A 15,785-nucleotide genomic window follows, 5' to 3' on the forward strand; every position below is an offset into this window, starting at 1 on the left:
TACTTTACTTAGTGAAATGTTGGGATACTTATACTTTACTTTAGTGTTTCTATTTAATGCTTATTTATGATTCTAATTCGGAGAAATAATGTATTTTTAATTCCACTATTCGACAGATTTTGCTGTTACATATTACACCACACAACAGAAAATAGTTCAAATTAACTCGACCTCAATTAAAATGCTGCTTACACATTAAGGTAATAATCCAATAATATACAATCATATAACCCTTGGGACCGTTCTTCTATTCATTATTTAAAAAATCTTTACATTTTCTGTAAAAAAAAAGAAAAAAAAGAAATACATGTCTGAAATCTTACATATCTCCTGTGAAAATAATTGGTATCCTCCAACCACATAAATACAGACAAAATCATAGGAAATGGAAACAAAAAATCTAATTGGAGAAGAGAGATAGAGGAGATACAAAAAGGGAAAAGTCCTGTAAGTACATGAAAAGAGATGATAAACAAATTAAATGCCAGCTGTATTTGTGAAATTTCACACTGAAAGAGGTGTAACATTTTATCAAAAAGAGCTCACAAGAAAACAGCTGCAACTGGCGAGGAACTGAATTATATCCACTGCCTCAAACATATTATCATAATGACCAAAAATATAGTATTACACACCAACATACTCTTAACCAACATAGAGACCTCTAGAGCTGTTTCAATAAACAGTATATTAAGTCAAAAGCAGAGATGGAAAGTAACTAAGTACATTTAGTCAAGTATTGTACTTGAGTACATTTTTGAGGTACTCATACTATACTTTCCAGTTAATGTACTTTATACTTCTATTCCACTATATTTGCCTCATAGCTGTAGGTACTGTTAAGCTTGAGATTTTACATTAAAAACATTGGATAAGCTTGTACATGTGAAAATTATGCATTGTTATCTATTAAACCAAACTTCACCAATATCAATATCTGCTGGAAGCTCAAAAAGGTACAAGTATCCAATATTTTTGGAAAAGAGCACACATCTGTACAGCAGAGCATTTTTACTTTCTTTCCTGCCCCATTTATCACTCATAACCCTTTAGATGCATCTGGTGGCCCTATATAGACCCCTCTAGGGGCTGTATAGGTTGGGAACCACTGAGCTAAACCATCTAACTTTTCTGTATAAAGTAGCCTAGTTAAAACTAGCTCCACCATTAAAACTACAACAGCAAAGTACTGATTACACATGAATGCATCTGTAATAATCTAATAGTATAATGTTAAATAACATTCACAGAGGACATTTTTCTGCAGAGAAAGTACTTTTAACTTAGTGCTGATGAATACTTCTACTTAAGTGGGGTTTTAAATTAAGTACTATTCTTTGTAATGTAGTATTTGAAATTGTGGTTTTTGTCACTCTGCCATGAGCAGGGAGGTGACAGCTGGTGTGTATGTGTTTGAGTTATTTTGTCATTTTTGAATGTGTGAGAGATGCTTGGTGGGTTTTTGTCTTGTCTGTCTACATGTGGTGTCTTCCTCTCCCTCAGGGCAGAGTTGTGGGCCTTATCTCTGGGAGCTGGGTGTGTTCCCCCAGCTGCAGGCAATCAGCATTTCACACACCTGTCTCCTGTGATCATCTGGGCTGGTTTATATACCCCGCCATCTCCACGGTGCCCCGCTGGATTTTTAAGTCTTATAGGTAATGTTACGACCTGCCTGACCTGCCTAACCTGCCCTCTGCCCTCTGCCCTCTGCCTCGACTGTTTTCCTGTGCCCTGTTTTTGTGTCTTTTGGAGACCCTGCCCTGCCCTGGAGTCGCTCAGTCACGGAGAACGCCTGGCTGGAGATCTCCCCACAGTAGACGCTCTTCCCATTCAGCCCTGTTACCCGCCTTGCCTGCCTTTGCTCTTACCTGCCCCGCCACACCAGAGGAACCTACCTCCTGCACCAAGCCTTTCAACCATATCTTGTGTTCAATAAACTGAGTAAATATCCTTCCGAGCTGAGTTCTTGTTTGCATTTGGGTTCGAGCCACAAAATCCCTGACAGTTTTAGCACTTTTAATTAACTGATCTGAGTACTTCTTCCACCTCTGGTTAAAAAAAAAAAAACGCATTTACATTAAAAACAAATTTATTTAAAAGGTATAAATTTCACTTTTATCAGTTTGATTGATAATTACCCTGCATACCTCTTTCACCAACCATACAAGCATTATTTGATTAAGATACACAGTTCCATAGAAATGTAATTTGTATCATTTGACACCCCATCTCTGTTAGTCTTTTTCTTTCAATATACCCCCCCCCCCCCCCCCCCATCCTCCTTCACCCTCCCCTGCTGGCCATCTCCTCACCCTTGCTGTGTGCGTTGTCAATAATTGATGATCCTTACTGACTCAAAGGGTAACAGGCCTGGGAGTAAATGTCTCACCCATTTCTTTATTCACAGGTCTATATTTAAGTTCAGTCAGTCTGAGAAACCACTACGAGTGGTTATTCAAGTGCGAAGGATCGATGGCAGGAAGCAGCTTGACTGTGTCCGTTTTACCGTTTTGGGGGAGCTTGTGAGCATGAGCACGTTAATTCTGCCTGTCTGGCTGACAGCAGGACAGAGAGAGGAAAGGGAAGCTTAAATGAGTGAGAGGCAGGGGGCAGAGAGGAGGAGGAGGAGTGACAGAATGATAGAGTGAATTAATTCAACCTTAGCCTGATTGACTCAGTAGCAAACCGGCATGTACAAACATTCACAGTGACACCAAAGCCATGGAGAGAGAAAAGAGGAATGACATGTCTTTCTCCAGAAAGAGAAGTTTCACTTTTGGGGCATATGGAGGGTGAGTAAAAACACTGTTTGTCTCAGATTAGGACTGGCATTTTTCCACCACAAGTCAATTTAGTAGCTACACTGAATAAATGACATTTTTAGATGTAAGTAATCCTGTCTTTGTAAGATGATCAGTTGTCTTCAAGTAGTTCTTACTTCCTTGTTTACAGTGTGGACAGATTCACATGTGGGGATGAGACGAGGTGAGGATTACATTTTCCCTTTTATCGCAGCTGTTTCGAACTAACATTGATGTACAATGTAAGAACTGAATGGGAAGTGATTGTGCTGTCTTCTTCTGTAAATTAACCTGTTGCTGCAGACCTGAATCTACAGAGGACAATATACTGGGCATCCTGGACTCGCCCGCCAGTGAGAGCAAGCCTTTCCTCCCTGCCAGCAGCAACCAGAGGGTGATATCATTAACATATCCAGCGTGCACCTTTCCCCCCCTATTTTAATTAAACATACTTAATGTATTTCCATGTCATGCCTCTCTGAGAAGCCAACTTTCCGTTCGCAACTGAAGCGTTTGTCATGTTCCTCTTCCTCCCCATTTCTCCTTCCCGTTCTCTGCGTCTGCCTTTCTGTCTGACGTCTAACTGCCTGTTGTTCATATCAGGACACAGAGCTGTTTGAAATCATTGAAAAGCTGCAGGTGAGTTACAGTGGGATTGATTTTGTGCAGTGTGTGTGTTCAGTGGTGTCTGAGTAGCATAAGTTTCTTATCAATACTCCTCTTGTCCATCAGGGCAGCAGGATCGATGAGCAGCGGTGTGAATTCCCTCTCCCTCTGAAGGTGAGTCTTCAGTCTGAGAAATCTATATACGGGTTGAAACCCACGTGACTGTTGACGCTGACCTTTCTATGAACGCCACGACATTTGTTTCCCCAAACAACAGAAACAACAGGCCCACATCATCACCAGGTGCTCCTTTGTGTCTATTTTAGTCTCAGCTTTTAACGATAGGTGGAGACCTGCCGCTCATCCTCCCTTCAAAGTTGGGGGGCTACTGGATAAACCCCCCTCTGGAGCGGCTCGTAGACGTGAGTCCCACCTCGTCCCACTATGGCCAAGATCCAGAGAGCTACGACATCATGGAGAGAGACGGAGAGGCCAAAATCTACCACGAGTTCTTCCGCTCACGAGTAAGTAGACTTTATATGAAGTCTCAAGGCATACACCATCTTTCCTGGACTGGTATTTATGTCTTATCTTTCCCCCGCCCTTTAGTACCATCACTCCTTCACAGCAGTGGATCCATCTTTGGGGCCCCTGGTTCTCTCCGTGTGTTTGGAGGAAGAGGAGAACAAGTTGCGGGTGATACTGAGGTTGAGATTTTCAGCCACTTTAGCCAACTATGAGCGAATTTTTGGATCACATTTTTGAGTGGAGTCCCACTCCTCTCAAAAATGTGTCCAGCTTAAATGTACTTCACTTGGATGAAGTATGTGCAGAGTTTCACATTCATCTGCTGAAGGTTGAAAGTTTCTCTGCTTACCTCAACTTGTACACACGTGCATGTTTTCATGATGAACTTGAAACCACCAGTGCCCATATAAGGAGAAGGAGTATGTGTAATTTTAAAGAATTATTCAACAAGGTGATTGACCTTTTTTGTGCGAAAACATATCAGGCAACAACTATTCAAAAGCATTCAAAGCAGAGTATATTTATGTCTTAAAACATGCCTGGAGGAGATCTTTACATTTTCATTTGAATGTATCTGTATGTAGTAACTGCTATTACCAAGCGATAGAGCATCACATTCAATTATACATAGACTGTGTTTCTTGTCTCACAGAATGAAGGAGTGCTCTCTGCATGGAGTTTTCTCTGTCTCTCTTTTCCCCATCATCCCATCTGCTGTGGAATTAGCAAAGGTATCCAAATGATTATTCTGGTGCAAGACGTATTCATATACTCCACAATACTTAAATAAAAGTAGCCGAGCCACATTTTAAGAATACTGTTACAAATAAGTACAGAAGTATTATTAGCAAAAAAGACTTTAAAATAGTAAATGTTGTCATTGTCCCTTTCAGATTGTTTTTTTTTTTGGGGGGGGATATTAGGTTCTTGGATTATTTCTATTGATGTGTTAACATGTATGAAACCTTTTTTGTTGTAGCGGGTTTACACACTGTTGGAAAGTTTAATTTGAAACAATTCATCATATTTTATAAACTGATTATATGCTCTGTATGTAAAATGTGTATGAAAAAAATGGCCTAGTAAGAGATGTTTTTAAAAAAACACTCATATTTTCTCCAGATGCTCTGTGACAGAGTGACTGTCTCAAAATTTGAAGTGGTCAGCTACCTTAAGGTAACGTGCTAAAACTTCCAATAACTAAAAATAACTACCACGTCTTCTAGACAAATCCTCTCAAAGGTCGTCTCCCTCTCTTTCATCCTTCAGGCTCCAGAACTCATAACTGCATTTGATGAACACAGAGTATCTCCTAATTTCAAGTTTGGAGTTTTGTACCAGAAGGATGGGCAGGTAAGAAATTGTGCAGATGTCCTGCATTCATAAAAACAACTGATATGATGGTGTATCTTATGACTCATATGCCGCATGCATAGTGTGATAAGCACTCACTCTCAGACATCTGTCTCTCCACAGTTCACAGAGGAGGACATTCTTAGTAACAACGAGGAAAGTGAAGAGTTTAAAGAGTTCCTTTCTATTTTGGGAGCGACGATTCAACTGCAAGGCTTTACAGGGTAAAGTGCACAATGTTGACGTTGTTTAGCGGAACAAATCACACATGTAACGTGTAAAATCTAATATTGCTTCTACTATTAATCCCTTTTTCTAAGGTTCAGGGGAGGACTGGATGTGTGTCACGGTCAGACAGGAAGCGAAGCAGTCTTCACTTCCTTTCATGGGAGAGAAATCATGTTCCATGTCGCAACTAAACTGCCTTTCACAGAGGGTGACCCACAGCAGGTCAGTTTCTGTATCACACTCAGTCTATTCTGCTCTGATTCAAAGGACAGTGCTTCTGTAGAAAGCATGTTTCCTGAACAGACACAGACGCATCTTTTTTTTCTTCTCTCCTTCTCCTCATCGCCCTACACAGTTACAAAGAAAAAGACACATTGGTAATGACATTGTAGCTTTGGTCTACCAGGAGGGCCAAACCCCTTTTCTATGTGACGTTATCAAGTCTCACTTCCTGCACTGTTTCTTGGTCGTCCGGAGGATTCATGGAGAGGAGGAGACAGGTGAAACTGCGTACCAGGTGAGTTTTAAAAAAAGCCCCTGATGAATCTATCATCCCTGTCAATTAAAGTAAATCTGTGACAAGTTAACTGATTTACCTTTATATTAAAAAGCATACTGAATTTTTTTGAGACCGACTAAAAACTATAATACACTGGATTTTTGAGGCTAATACCGATTACTATTTGAGAGTTTAAAATAAAATAAAAAATGATGACTGATGTTTGTTTAACCTAAACAATTAGCCATTAACCATTAACAAACATGTTTCATGAGGACACCTTACATTTTGATTTTTGATGATTTTCTTAGCAGGACATTTTACTAAGCTGTCACTCTCTGGTGGATGCACTATGCTATGGCTCTCTAAATGACTTTGGCATTTCTGTACTACCAGTTTTTGTTACTTACCATTACAACTAGACTAATACTAATATATCTGTGAATATAGCTGTTTTCAGCGAGGACGGTTCATCACTCATGCTCTAATGTTCTCTCCTCTCCACAGGTGTCTGTTACAGCCAGAGATGATGTTCCTCCATTTGGTCCGGTCCTCCCGGATCCTCCCATCTTCACAGATGTAAGAAACGATACCAAAGTCAACAAGCTGTTGTCATTTTCAGCATATTTTCCTGTTTTCAGTCAACCATTGACTAATAGTTATTTTAAAAACTGCAAGTCCGTCCCTGTGCAGCAGTTGTTCCCAATAGACCCTTTTCATGGCAGACATTTTGACTTGTCAAAGCAGGAAAAACACGGGTAAATGATGACATTAAAGATGGCTTTGCTCCATCCATACATTCATCCATCCATCTTCATCCGCTTATCCGAGATCGGGTCGCAGGGGTCACAGCTCCAGCAGGGGACCCCAAACTTCTCTTTCCCGAGCCACATTAACCAGCTCTGACTGGGGGATCCCGAGACATTCCAAGGCCAGTGTGGCGATATAATCTTTCCACCTCGTCCTGGGTCTTCCCCGAGGCCTCCTCCCAGCTGGACGTGCCTGGAACACCTCCCTAGGGAGGTGTCCAGGAGGCATCCTTACCAGATGCCCAAAACACCTCAACTGGCTCCTTTCAACGCAAAGGAGCAGCGGCTCTACTCTGAGCTCCTCGCGGATGGCTGAGCTTCTCACCCTATCTCTAAGGGAGACACCAGCCACCCGCCTGAGGAAACCCATTTCAGCCGCTTGTACCCGCAATTTCGTTCTTTCGGTCATGACCCAGCCTTCATGGCCATAGGTGAGGGTAGGAGCGAATATCGACCAGTAGATTGAGAGCTTTGCCTTACGGCTCAGCTCTCTTTTCGTCACAACGGTGCGGTAAAACGAGTGCAATACCGCCCCTGCTGCTATGATTCTCCGGCCAATCTCCTGCTCTAGTCTCCCCTCACTCGTGAACAAGACCCCAAGGTACTTGAACTCCTTCACTTGGGAGTTGGCACTCTATCGGTTTCCTGCTGAGAACCATGGATTTAGAGGTGCTAATCCTCATCCCAACCGCTTCGCACTTAGCTGCGAACCGCTCCAGTGAGAGCTGAAGATCACGGACCAATGATGCCATCGGGACCACATCATCCGCAAAAAGGAGTGACGAGATCCCAAGCCCACCGAACCGCAGCCCCTCCTCAACAGGATTGGTGACAAAGCGCAGCCCTGGCGAAGGCCAACCCTCACCAGGAAAGAGTCCGACTTACTGCCGAGTACTCGGACACAGCTCTCGCTTTGGATGTACAGAGTTTGGATAGCCCTGAGAAGGGCCCCCCTCACCCCGTACTCCCACAGCACCTCCCACAGTATCTCCCAGGGGACCCGGTCATACACCTTCTCCAGATCTACAAACCACATGTAGACTGGATGGGCATACTCCCAAGCCCACTCCAGGATCCTTGTGAGAGTAAAGAGCTGGTCAGTTGTTCCACGACCGGGACGAAAACCACATTGGTTTTAATGCCGAATACTGCCACCCATGTGGCAGCGCACCCGACCCCTGTGGATCTTCTGATGGATGGTGGGTCCAAAGGATGGAGAGGGGGGTGCCACGTTGCTTCTTTGGGCTGAGCCCGGCTGGGCTCTGTGGCAAACCCAGCCACCAGGCGCTCGCCGACGAGCCCTCCCTCTGGGCCTGGCTCCAGATGGGGGCCCAGGCTTCCTCCGGGCAGGGTCTCTCCTCCTCTTCCTCCTTGTACTCTGCTTCAGTCTCAGGGTCATGGCTTGCTCACTGTCACGGCTGACTGGCAAACTTGAAAATAATGGAGCCATGATTAATGATATAAGTTACACCTGTGCTTTTCCTACTATGAAACATCAAAATGTCGGCTGTGAAGAAGGGGGAGCTGTGTGTCCCAAATCCATACTACATACTATACAATATGTGCTCTATACTAATCATCACAGTTACTACTTTATACTAACAGGAAATGATATGTGACATCATAGTCACTCAAACTGCGACTTGCACCAAATAGACATTGAAATGTTTTTCCAAAGATATGAGACTTGATTGACTCAAGATTCGGACACGATTCTTTAGTACAACGTTCCCTTTTGCTGTAGAAGTCCAGTTGTCTTGTGGTTCTGTCTGCCTGCCCCTCGTCTTGTTCACAAACCTGCTTTGACCATCGACCCATTAAACAATTACTCAGCTTGTCCTGCCTGTGAGTCCACGCCTTGCTTACCTGAATCACTACAGTACAAATATTTTATTGAGACGATGCACAAGTCTTGGTTCCCTCTGTCCTGTCTTTTAGTGTACCCTGCTGAGAGAATTCCTCTTGACCAAACTCATCAATGCAGAGATTTCCTGCTATAAGGCTCAACGATTCAGCAGGCTGGAGGTAGAGGGACAAAGACTGTTTTAATTTATGCTCTTTATTAGTGAATATCTAAACGTCTAATTTCTTGCCATGTATGCTCTCCTGTTCCTCCACTCTTATGAAGCTCCGCACTCGCTCTTCGCTCCTCGAGAGCTTGCAGGCTGAACTCTCAGCCCGTTCCCAGTGCATGATGGGGGATCCATCACTGTCTGTGCTCCCATCTTCTGAAAGTGTACGGGGAGCATCTGAGGGGAGTGGAGGATTCATTGAAAACTTTAAGGTAAATGTTTAATAAACTCTCTCATACTTAACTTTACTATTTTCACTTCACTATTTGGCCTCTGAATCTTCGTCATTAGAGAGCCATACGAGTGCGGAGCCACTCCTTTGAGACTCTTGGGGTTCCCAGGAAGACTGGAGGCAGTGCATCACAGAAGCCTAAGGTAAACTTTCACAATGGGATTAAATGTGTCTGACTGAACAAATACTTCAATACTGAAAGGTTTGCTCTAATATATTCTTGTCTTACTTCATTTGCAGACAGAGAAAGATGGAGACAGGTAAGACAACAGGTGAAAATGTTGGTCTTCTACATGATTTGAGTTGAGCAATACAAATCAGTGTTTTCTTTTCTTTCAGTGACAAACCTCCAGGACTTGTGCCCGCTCTATCTGACAGTTTGGGGTCAGGTGAACTCAAAGATCAAGCAAGTCCCCAAGACGAGACGTAAAAGGAAATGTTATCTTTAAGATTTTAGATGTTAATATATGTATAGACATTGCTAGCATATGGTTACTACTTTATTATCCTGGTAGATGACTTATATGTAAATAGAGTGTAAAAGTAAATAGTATTTCTGAGAATATAATTATTTTACTTTCATAGCAGTGATATTCTACAATATTTATATTGTATATCAGTGAAATGTTAAATATATAAAACTGCCAGGAACGGCTCAAATGTTTACACTTGTATATCTATATTGTCAAAACTATTCTACTTCAATGACGGATGTAAAGAAAGGAAGTGAGGGGAGAGGGGTGGGGAACAGCAGTGAAATCTAATTACAATTAGTACAATATATAGAAAATGAAACATGGATTGTTTTAAATATGGGTTTGATGATACCATGATTATTTGAAAAAGCCTGTTGAGTTTACAACACAGTGCAGTTATTGGCAATACCTCCCTTTATTATTTATTTATATGATGCCATGCATGGATGTAAATCTGTTGCAGACATTAAAGGAGAAATATAAACTATTTCCTGCATGGAGAGTACAAAAGTTATTGGACAATATTCATATTCACATCATGTAGGCATTTTATTTCCACTGTTGCTTCCTTTCGGTACTGCACACGCACAGTATGTGTGGAAGCCAACGGGTGTTTTTCACTATGACTTGTCATCGTACACTGTAATCCCAAATATGTTCAGAATACTAAAAATATTTGTGGAAACTGATTACCTCAAACTTTTATAGTAGTGGTAATAATATTTGAGTAAGCCTTAACTTAAATATAATACATTTTTAAAACATTTTATTTCGGCATTCTAAATTACATTGATGCTTATTAAATTCCACTAATTCTTTACTCAATAAATGTAACTGTGCACAATTTATACTCTACTCAAACAAAATTCACATAGTAGTCCTGAAAAAATACAATTCAAGTTCCCTTTATTAGTATCAAAACCTTAAACATCTTTTGTCATTTCTACATTTAACAGACACAAAATAAGGCACATCTTGCATAAAACTGAATAGACTAAGTAACTGACAGCTTGATCAGATAATTAACCAGCAACAATTTTAATATTCAATTTTGAGTTAAATAAAATTTCCTTTTACTACTTTACTGTGTTTTGTGGAAAAAGCGACTTTGCATAATTTTATTATTATTATTATTTTTCCATGAGCAGCACTTGTACTTTAATATAAAAGGGAGCTTTAAATGTGTAGTTTTATGGAATCATAAGCAAATAAAGATAGCTAATAAAGATTGTTTAAAATAAGACGTTTCACACTATGCAAATTGTTAAGTCAGGTAGACAAGGTAGAACAAGGTAGAACAATATCAAGGTTTCTGCAGGTTTCACCTGGTCAAATTTAAAACCATTATGAATGAAATTTAAAACCTATTTCAAGACTTAAGGAAGAAACGCACAAAGGAAATGCAGTCACAAAATTACTTGCAGAGTAAATCATTGTATTCAAATTAGGGTTGAGTGATGTCTACAAAATTGGCATTGGACAATGTCAACAATGAAACACTGGGAGGGACGATGACATCGATAAGCTACGTAATTAACAAACTGGCATGCGGTGCACCTGCTGACGTGAAAAATGGACCACCGGTAGAAAAATCTTTGTCTAGGAAAGAAAGAAATTTGTCTTTTTGGCGAGTTTATAAAACTTGACCTACTGCTGATGTTATCCATCAGCAGCTGGTAGGGAGCAGACAGGGATAAAATAATAAACTACACCCCAAAAGCTAAACTTGCTTAATACGCTTACTGGGGTTGAATTAAACCATTAGATCTGGGGAACTTCATTTGGGTAGTTTTGATGCTCTCCACAATGATTTTCATTGCGCAGCACCAAGCTGTTTTGAGCCTCACCATTATTCATGTTTGCCTTGTGTCTTAATTCACTGCTTTATAGATTTGTAGAAAAGAACAAATAGGCAACTTGAGGACCACCTCCCTTCTGTATAATTACCAGCATTGCATTTGTACATCAAAATCCAAAAGAATAATCTCCCTATTATCTTAAAAAGGACTAACGTTAGTTTGCATCCCTAATTTGCTTTAACGTTACTAACCTCCGCTCCTCCGTGGCCAACAGTCCTTAATGCTAATCTTATCGTCCGCTAACTTTTACAGTCACTTTCTGCCACGCTCACATTCGCTCGTCCTCTGAAGAACGAGGAGAGGGAGACAGCCACGGGCTGAGTGTTACTGTAGTTTACTGATAATCATTAACGATCGTGTGTGAAATTTTAATAGCGGCGCTCATTCATTAAGAAGCGACAGCAGGCTTCATATACGCTAGAGACTGGTTTTAAGCCCTAAGATGTGTTTTTCCTATCCAAGAACCGATAAGGTTGCACTTCCACATAGCTGAAAAATAAATCCGTTTTATATCTGTGGTACAACCCGAAAGAGACTTACGGCAATAACATGAAAGCTGCCTGTTAGTCTTTGTAGTTGTAATAAAGCGAGTTATACATTTGGACCGATTTGGACTAGCGACAGAAAGAACTACAACACCACGGGAGGGGAAAAGAAAAAAAAAAGAAAAACCACAAACATTCTTGAGCGCTGTGGGACCATTTCAATGAGCATTAGAGGTAGCGTTACATGGATACTGGAAAATAAATACCCGTTTAAAATTATTTAACACCTAGAACACAAACTTCAGCAAATTTAAGACTTTGAGGCCTTCAATTTTGAAATTTAAGACCCCGCCAAAACTCTGCAGGACGTCTAGCTGACAGGTGCTGTTATCATAGCAGCTCCTTTAACCAAGTGACACCGGATCTGCCCGAAGGCAGGTGATTGATTTTCATTGTTCTAGCTGTTTTCAGTCCAGTACAGCAGTTGTTTGTGTCAAAGACCGTCCTTATGGGCCGCAGTGAGCTGATAAGTTTCGTATCTGTCGGCAGATTGAGGGAGAGAAGAGGAGCTTGCTTAGGCGGACGTGGGCTTTATCGGTTCGTCTCTTCAATACGAAGAGAAAGATCCAACCGTGCATGGGAGTGCTTTAGTTCACAGGAATAGTGACTGTTTTTAATATTTCAATGTTTTGAAAGTATGGCCAAGACATGGACATTCACCTGGCATTAAAAAAAAGTTTAATAACCGTTTGTTTTTTCATCCAATTTTATTTATATAGCACCAAATCACAACAGTTATCTCACAGCACTTTTCATAAAAGAGCAGGTCTAGACCGTACTCTGATGTTATTTACAGAATCCCAACAATTCCCACCAAGAGCAACCACTAGGTGACAGAGGCAAGGAAAAACTTCCTTTTAAGAGGCAGAAACCTCGAGCAGAACCATGGCTCAAGGTGGGCGGCCATCTGCCTCGACTGGTTGGGGGGTGGGGAGCCTACACAATATACACACAGAGGTACAGACAGTAAAGGTAATGTTGCTATAGACTATTGAAAAATGGTACAGATATTTATAGTAGTGTTAATGATTATAACAATAGGACTAGTAACTAATTGTAGCAGAGGGTGTCGAGCAGGAACACGGGGCAGCAGGTGACTTGCAACCACAGATCCAGACTCCACAGCTCCAGAGCCAGAAACACCTGCAGGAAGTGATAGGAGGAGGGGGACGAGAAAGCACAAGACTACCGGAAAGGGGAGAAGTTGAGTTAGTAACATGCATTAATGGGATGAGGTTGCATAGAGAGGGAGAGAAAGTAGGAGGACCTCAGTGCATCATGGGAAGTCCCCCGGCAATCTAGGCCTATAGCAGCATAACTAAGGGATGGTTCAGGACTCACCTGAGCCAGCCCTAATTATAAGCTTTATCAAAGAGGAAAGTCTTAAGCCTACTCTTAAATGTGGAGATGGTGTCTGCCTCCTGAACCCAAACTGGAACCTGGTTCCACAGGAGAGGAGCTTGATAGCTGAACACTCTGGCTCCTAGTCTACTTTTGGAGACTCTAGGAACCACAAGAAACCCTGCATTCTGGGGGCGCAGTGCTGTGGTGGGGTAGTAAGGTACTATGAGCTCTTTAAGATAAGATGGTGCCTGACCATAAAGAGCTTTGTAGGTGAAAAGATGATTTTAAATTCTATTCTGGATTTTACTGGAAGCCAATGCAGATAAGCTAAGACCGGAGAAATGTGATCTCTTTCCCTGGTTCCTGTCACGTGCTGCAGCATGCTGGATCAGCTGAAGAGTCTTAATGGACTTTTCGAGCAGCCTGATAATAGGGAATTGCAGTAATCCAGCCTAGAAGTAACAAATGCTTGGACTAGTTTTTCCTGCATCATTTTTAGACTGTATGTTCCTGATTTTCGCAATAGTACGTAGGTGAAAAAGGCGGTCCTTGAAATTTGCTTAATGTGAGACTTAAACGACATGTCCTGATCAACGATAACTCCAAGATTCCTCACAGTGGTACTGGAGGCCAGGGAGATGCCATCAAGGGAAACTATCTTTAGATAATGTGTCACGGAGGTGCTTGGGCCCCAGAACAATAACTTCAGTTTTATCTGAGTTTAACATTAGAAAATTACAGGTCATCCAGGTTTTAATATCCTGAAGGCACATGTTTCACAAGTTTAGCTAACTGATGAGTTTCATCTGGCTTGATCGATAGATATAACTGAGTATCATCTGCATAACAATGCAAGTTTATGGAATATTTCCTGATAATATTGCCTAAAGGAAGCATATATAAAGTGAACAGGATTGGTCCGAGGACAGATCCTTGAGGCACTCCATGACTAACTTTGGTGTGCATGTAGGACTCATTGTTAACATGTACAAACTGAAGTTGATCTGATACATAGGACTTAAACCAGCTTAGAGCAGTTCCTTTAATGCCAATGAAATGTACCAGTCTCTGCAATAGGATCTGATGGTCAGTGGTATCAAATGCAGCACTAAGATCTAATAAAACCAGTACAATCTCCAATGAGGAGGTCGTTAGTAATTTTCACCAGTGCTGTCTCTGTGCTATGATGAACTCTAAATTCTCCGAAAATCCTCAAATAAACTATTGCTCTGTAGAAAGTCACACAGCTGTTTAGCAACTGCTTTCTCCAGGATCTTAGAGAGAAATGGAAGGTTAGATATAGGTCAATAGTTGGCTAAAACATCTGGATCAAATTTGGGCTTTTTCAGAAGAGGTTTAATTACAGCTACTTTAAAGTATTGTGGTACATAGCCTGTTGATAGAGATAGATTGATCATATCTAGTATAGTGCTAAGGGTAAAACTTGTTTAAGCAGCCTAGTCGGGATGGGGTCTAAGAGGCAGGTTGATGGTTTAGATGAAGAAATTATTGAAGTTAGTTGGTAAAGGTTGAGGGAGGCAAAGCAGTCTAAACATATCTGGTTCTACAGCTGTTTCTAAGGTTCCTGAGTTTAGAGATAAGTCGGTGCCAGTTAAGGGCAGGTCTTGGTGAATTTTGTTTCTAATGTTAGAATTTTAGCATTAAAGAAGCTCACGAAGTCGTAACTATTGAGAGCTATGGGAATACTTGTCAGCCTGGCTACAGTGCTGAAAAGAAACCTGGGGTCGTTCCTATTTTCCTCTATTAATGACGAGTAGTACGCTGCTCTGGCATTACGGAGGGCCTTCCTATAAGTTTTAAGACTATCTTTTCAGGTGCATTATAATCTCTTACGGTTTATTGCATTAAAATATAGCTTTTTTTTTTAACCAGGCGAGATATACATTTTTTCTGTGTTGCATCTCCATGTAGTCTGTAATACATATGTACAATGGATTTATATTCCTTAGCTTCTGACCTTTCAAAGGAGACCAGAATTATGCATCTAGGACTAATGGTTGAGGAGATATTACTGATTGTGTATGTTATTTTAAGTGTTTTTCCTGGAAATAGGTGGCAGGTACCATCTGGTTAATTTGGAGGCCTCAGAGTGTTTGACTGTCCGAGTGACAGAAAATGACTGAATCTCAGGAGGAAAATATTCTGGCAGTAAACAGGGTGTCCCCGGGGTCTTAAAAAGGTAATAAATCAATTTTGTGAAAATTAAGGCCATTAAAAAGTATTAATCGCCATTTAACAAGGTATTAAATTTTGTAGATATTTTTGTAAATGTGAAAATCTTGTTTGACTTTGTATGCTGAAAGTAAGGGTGAATGTATTTATATTGCATAGCAAAAAAACTAATAATAATAATAATAATAATAATGTAATATAATAGTGGTAAGCTATATACTGTACTATTATATGAAATTA

The 15,785-nt window shown here is 41.0% G+C and overlaps 1 protein-coding gene across 1 annotated transcript; it reads left to right on the plus strand.

The window, feature by feature from the left end:
• Positions 1–2,336: 2,336 nt before the first annotated feature.
• Positions 2,337–10,093, plus strand: si:ch1073-90m23.1 (rap1 GTPase-activating protein 2). Its single transcript, XM_038711174.1, has 19 exons — positions 2,337–2,792; positions 2,953–2,985; positions 3,105–3,195; positions 3,405–3,440; positions 3,534–3,581; positions 3,734–3,931; positions 4,017–4,114; positions 4,588–4,666; positions 5,058–5,111; positions 5,205–5,288; positions 5,412–5,512; positions 5,609–5,738; positions 5,872–6,033; positions 6,523–6,594; positions 8,763–8,849; positions 8,953–9,108; positions 9,188–9,271; positions 9,369–9,388; positions 9,468–10,093. Exons 1-19 carry the CDS (start codon positions 2,722–2,724, stop codon positions 9,556–9,558), a joined length of 1,695 nt encoding a protein of 564 aa, XP_038567102.1. The 5' UTR covers positions 2,337–2,721; the 3' UTR covers positions 9,559–10,093.
• Positions 10,094–15,785: the final 5,692 nt, after the last annotated feature.

This window comes from Micropterus salmoides, unplaced genomic scaffold (genome assembly GCF_014851395.1).
Source record: "Micropterus salmoides isolate LMB-PRFRI ecotype aquatic unplaced genomic scaffold, ASM1485139v1 Ms_hic_scaffold_11, whole genome shotgun sequence".
Taxonomy (NCBI): domain Eukaryota; kingdom Metazoa; phylum Chordata; class Actinopteri; order Centrarchiformes; family Centrarchidae; genus Micropterus; species Micropterus salmoides.

Bases quoted from the DNA above. Each gene is read 5' to 3' on its own strand.
- si:ch1073-90m23.1 (XM_038711174.1), top strand. From the start codon at position 2,722: ATGGAGAGAGAAAAGAGGAATGACATGTCTTTCTCCAGAAAGAGAAGT. The intron at 3,196-3,404 runs GTGATATCATTA...TGTTCATATCAG, and splicing joins CTGCCAGCAGCAACCAGAGG to GACACAGAGCTGTTTGAAAT. The intron at 3,582-3,733 runs GTGAGTCTTCAG...TGTCTATTTTAG, and splicing joins AATTCCCTCTCCCTCTGAAG to TCTCAGCTTTTAACGATAGG.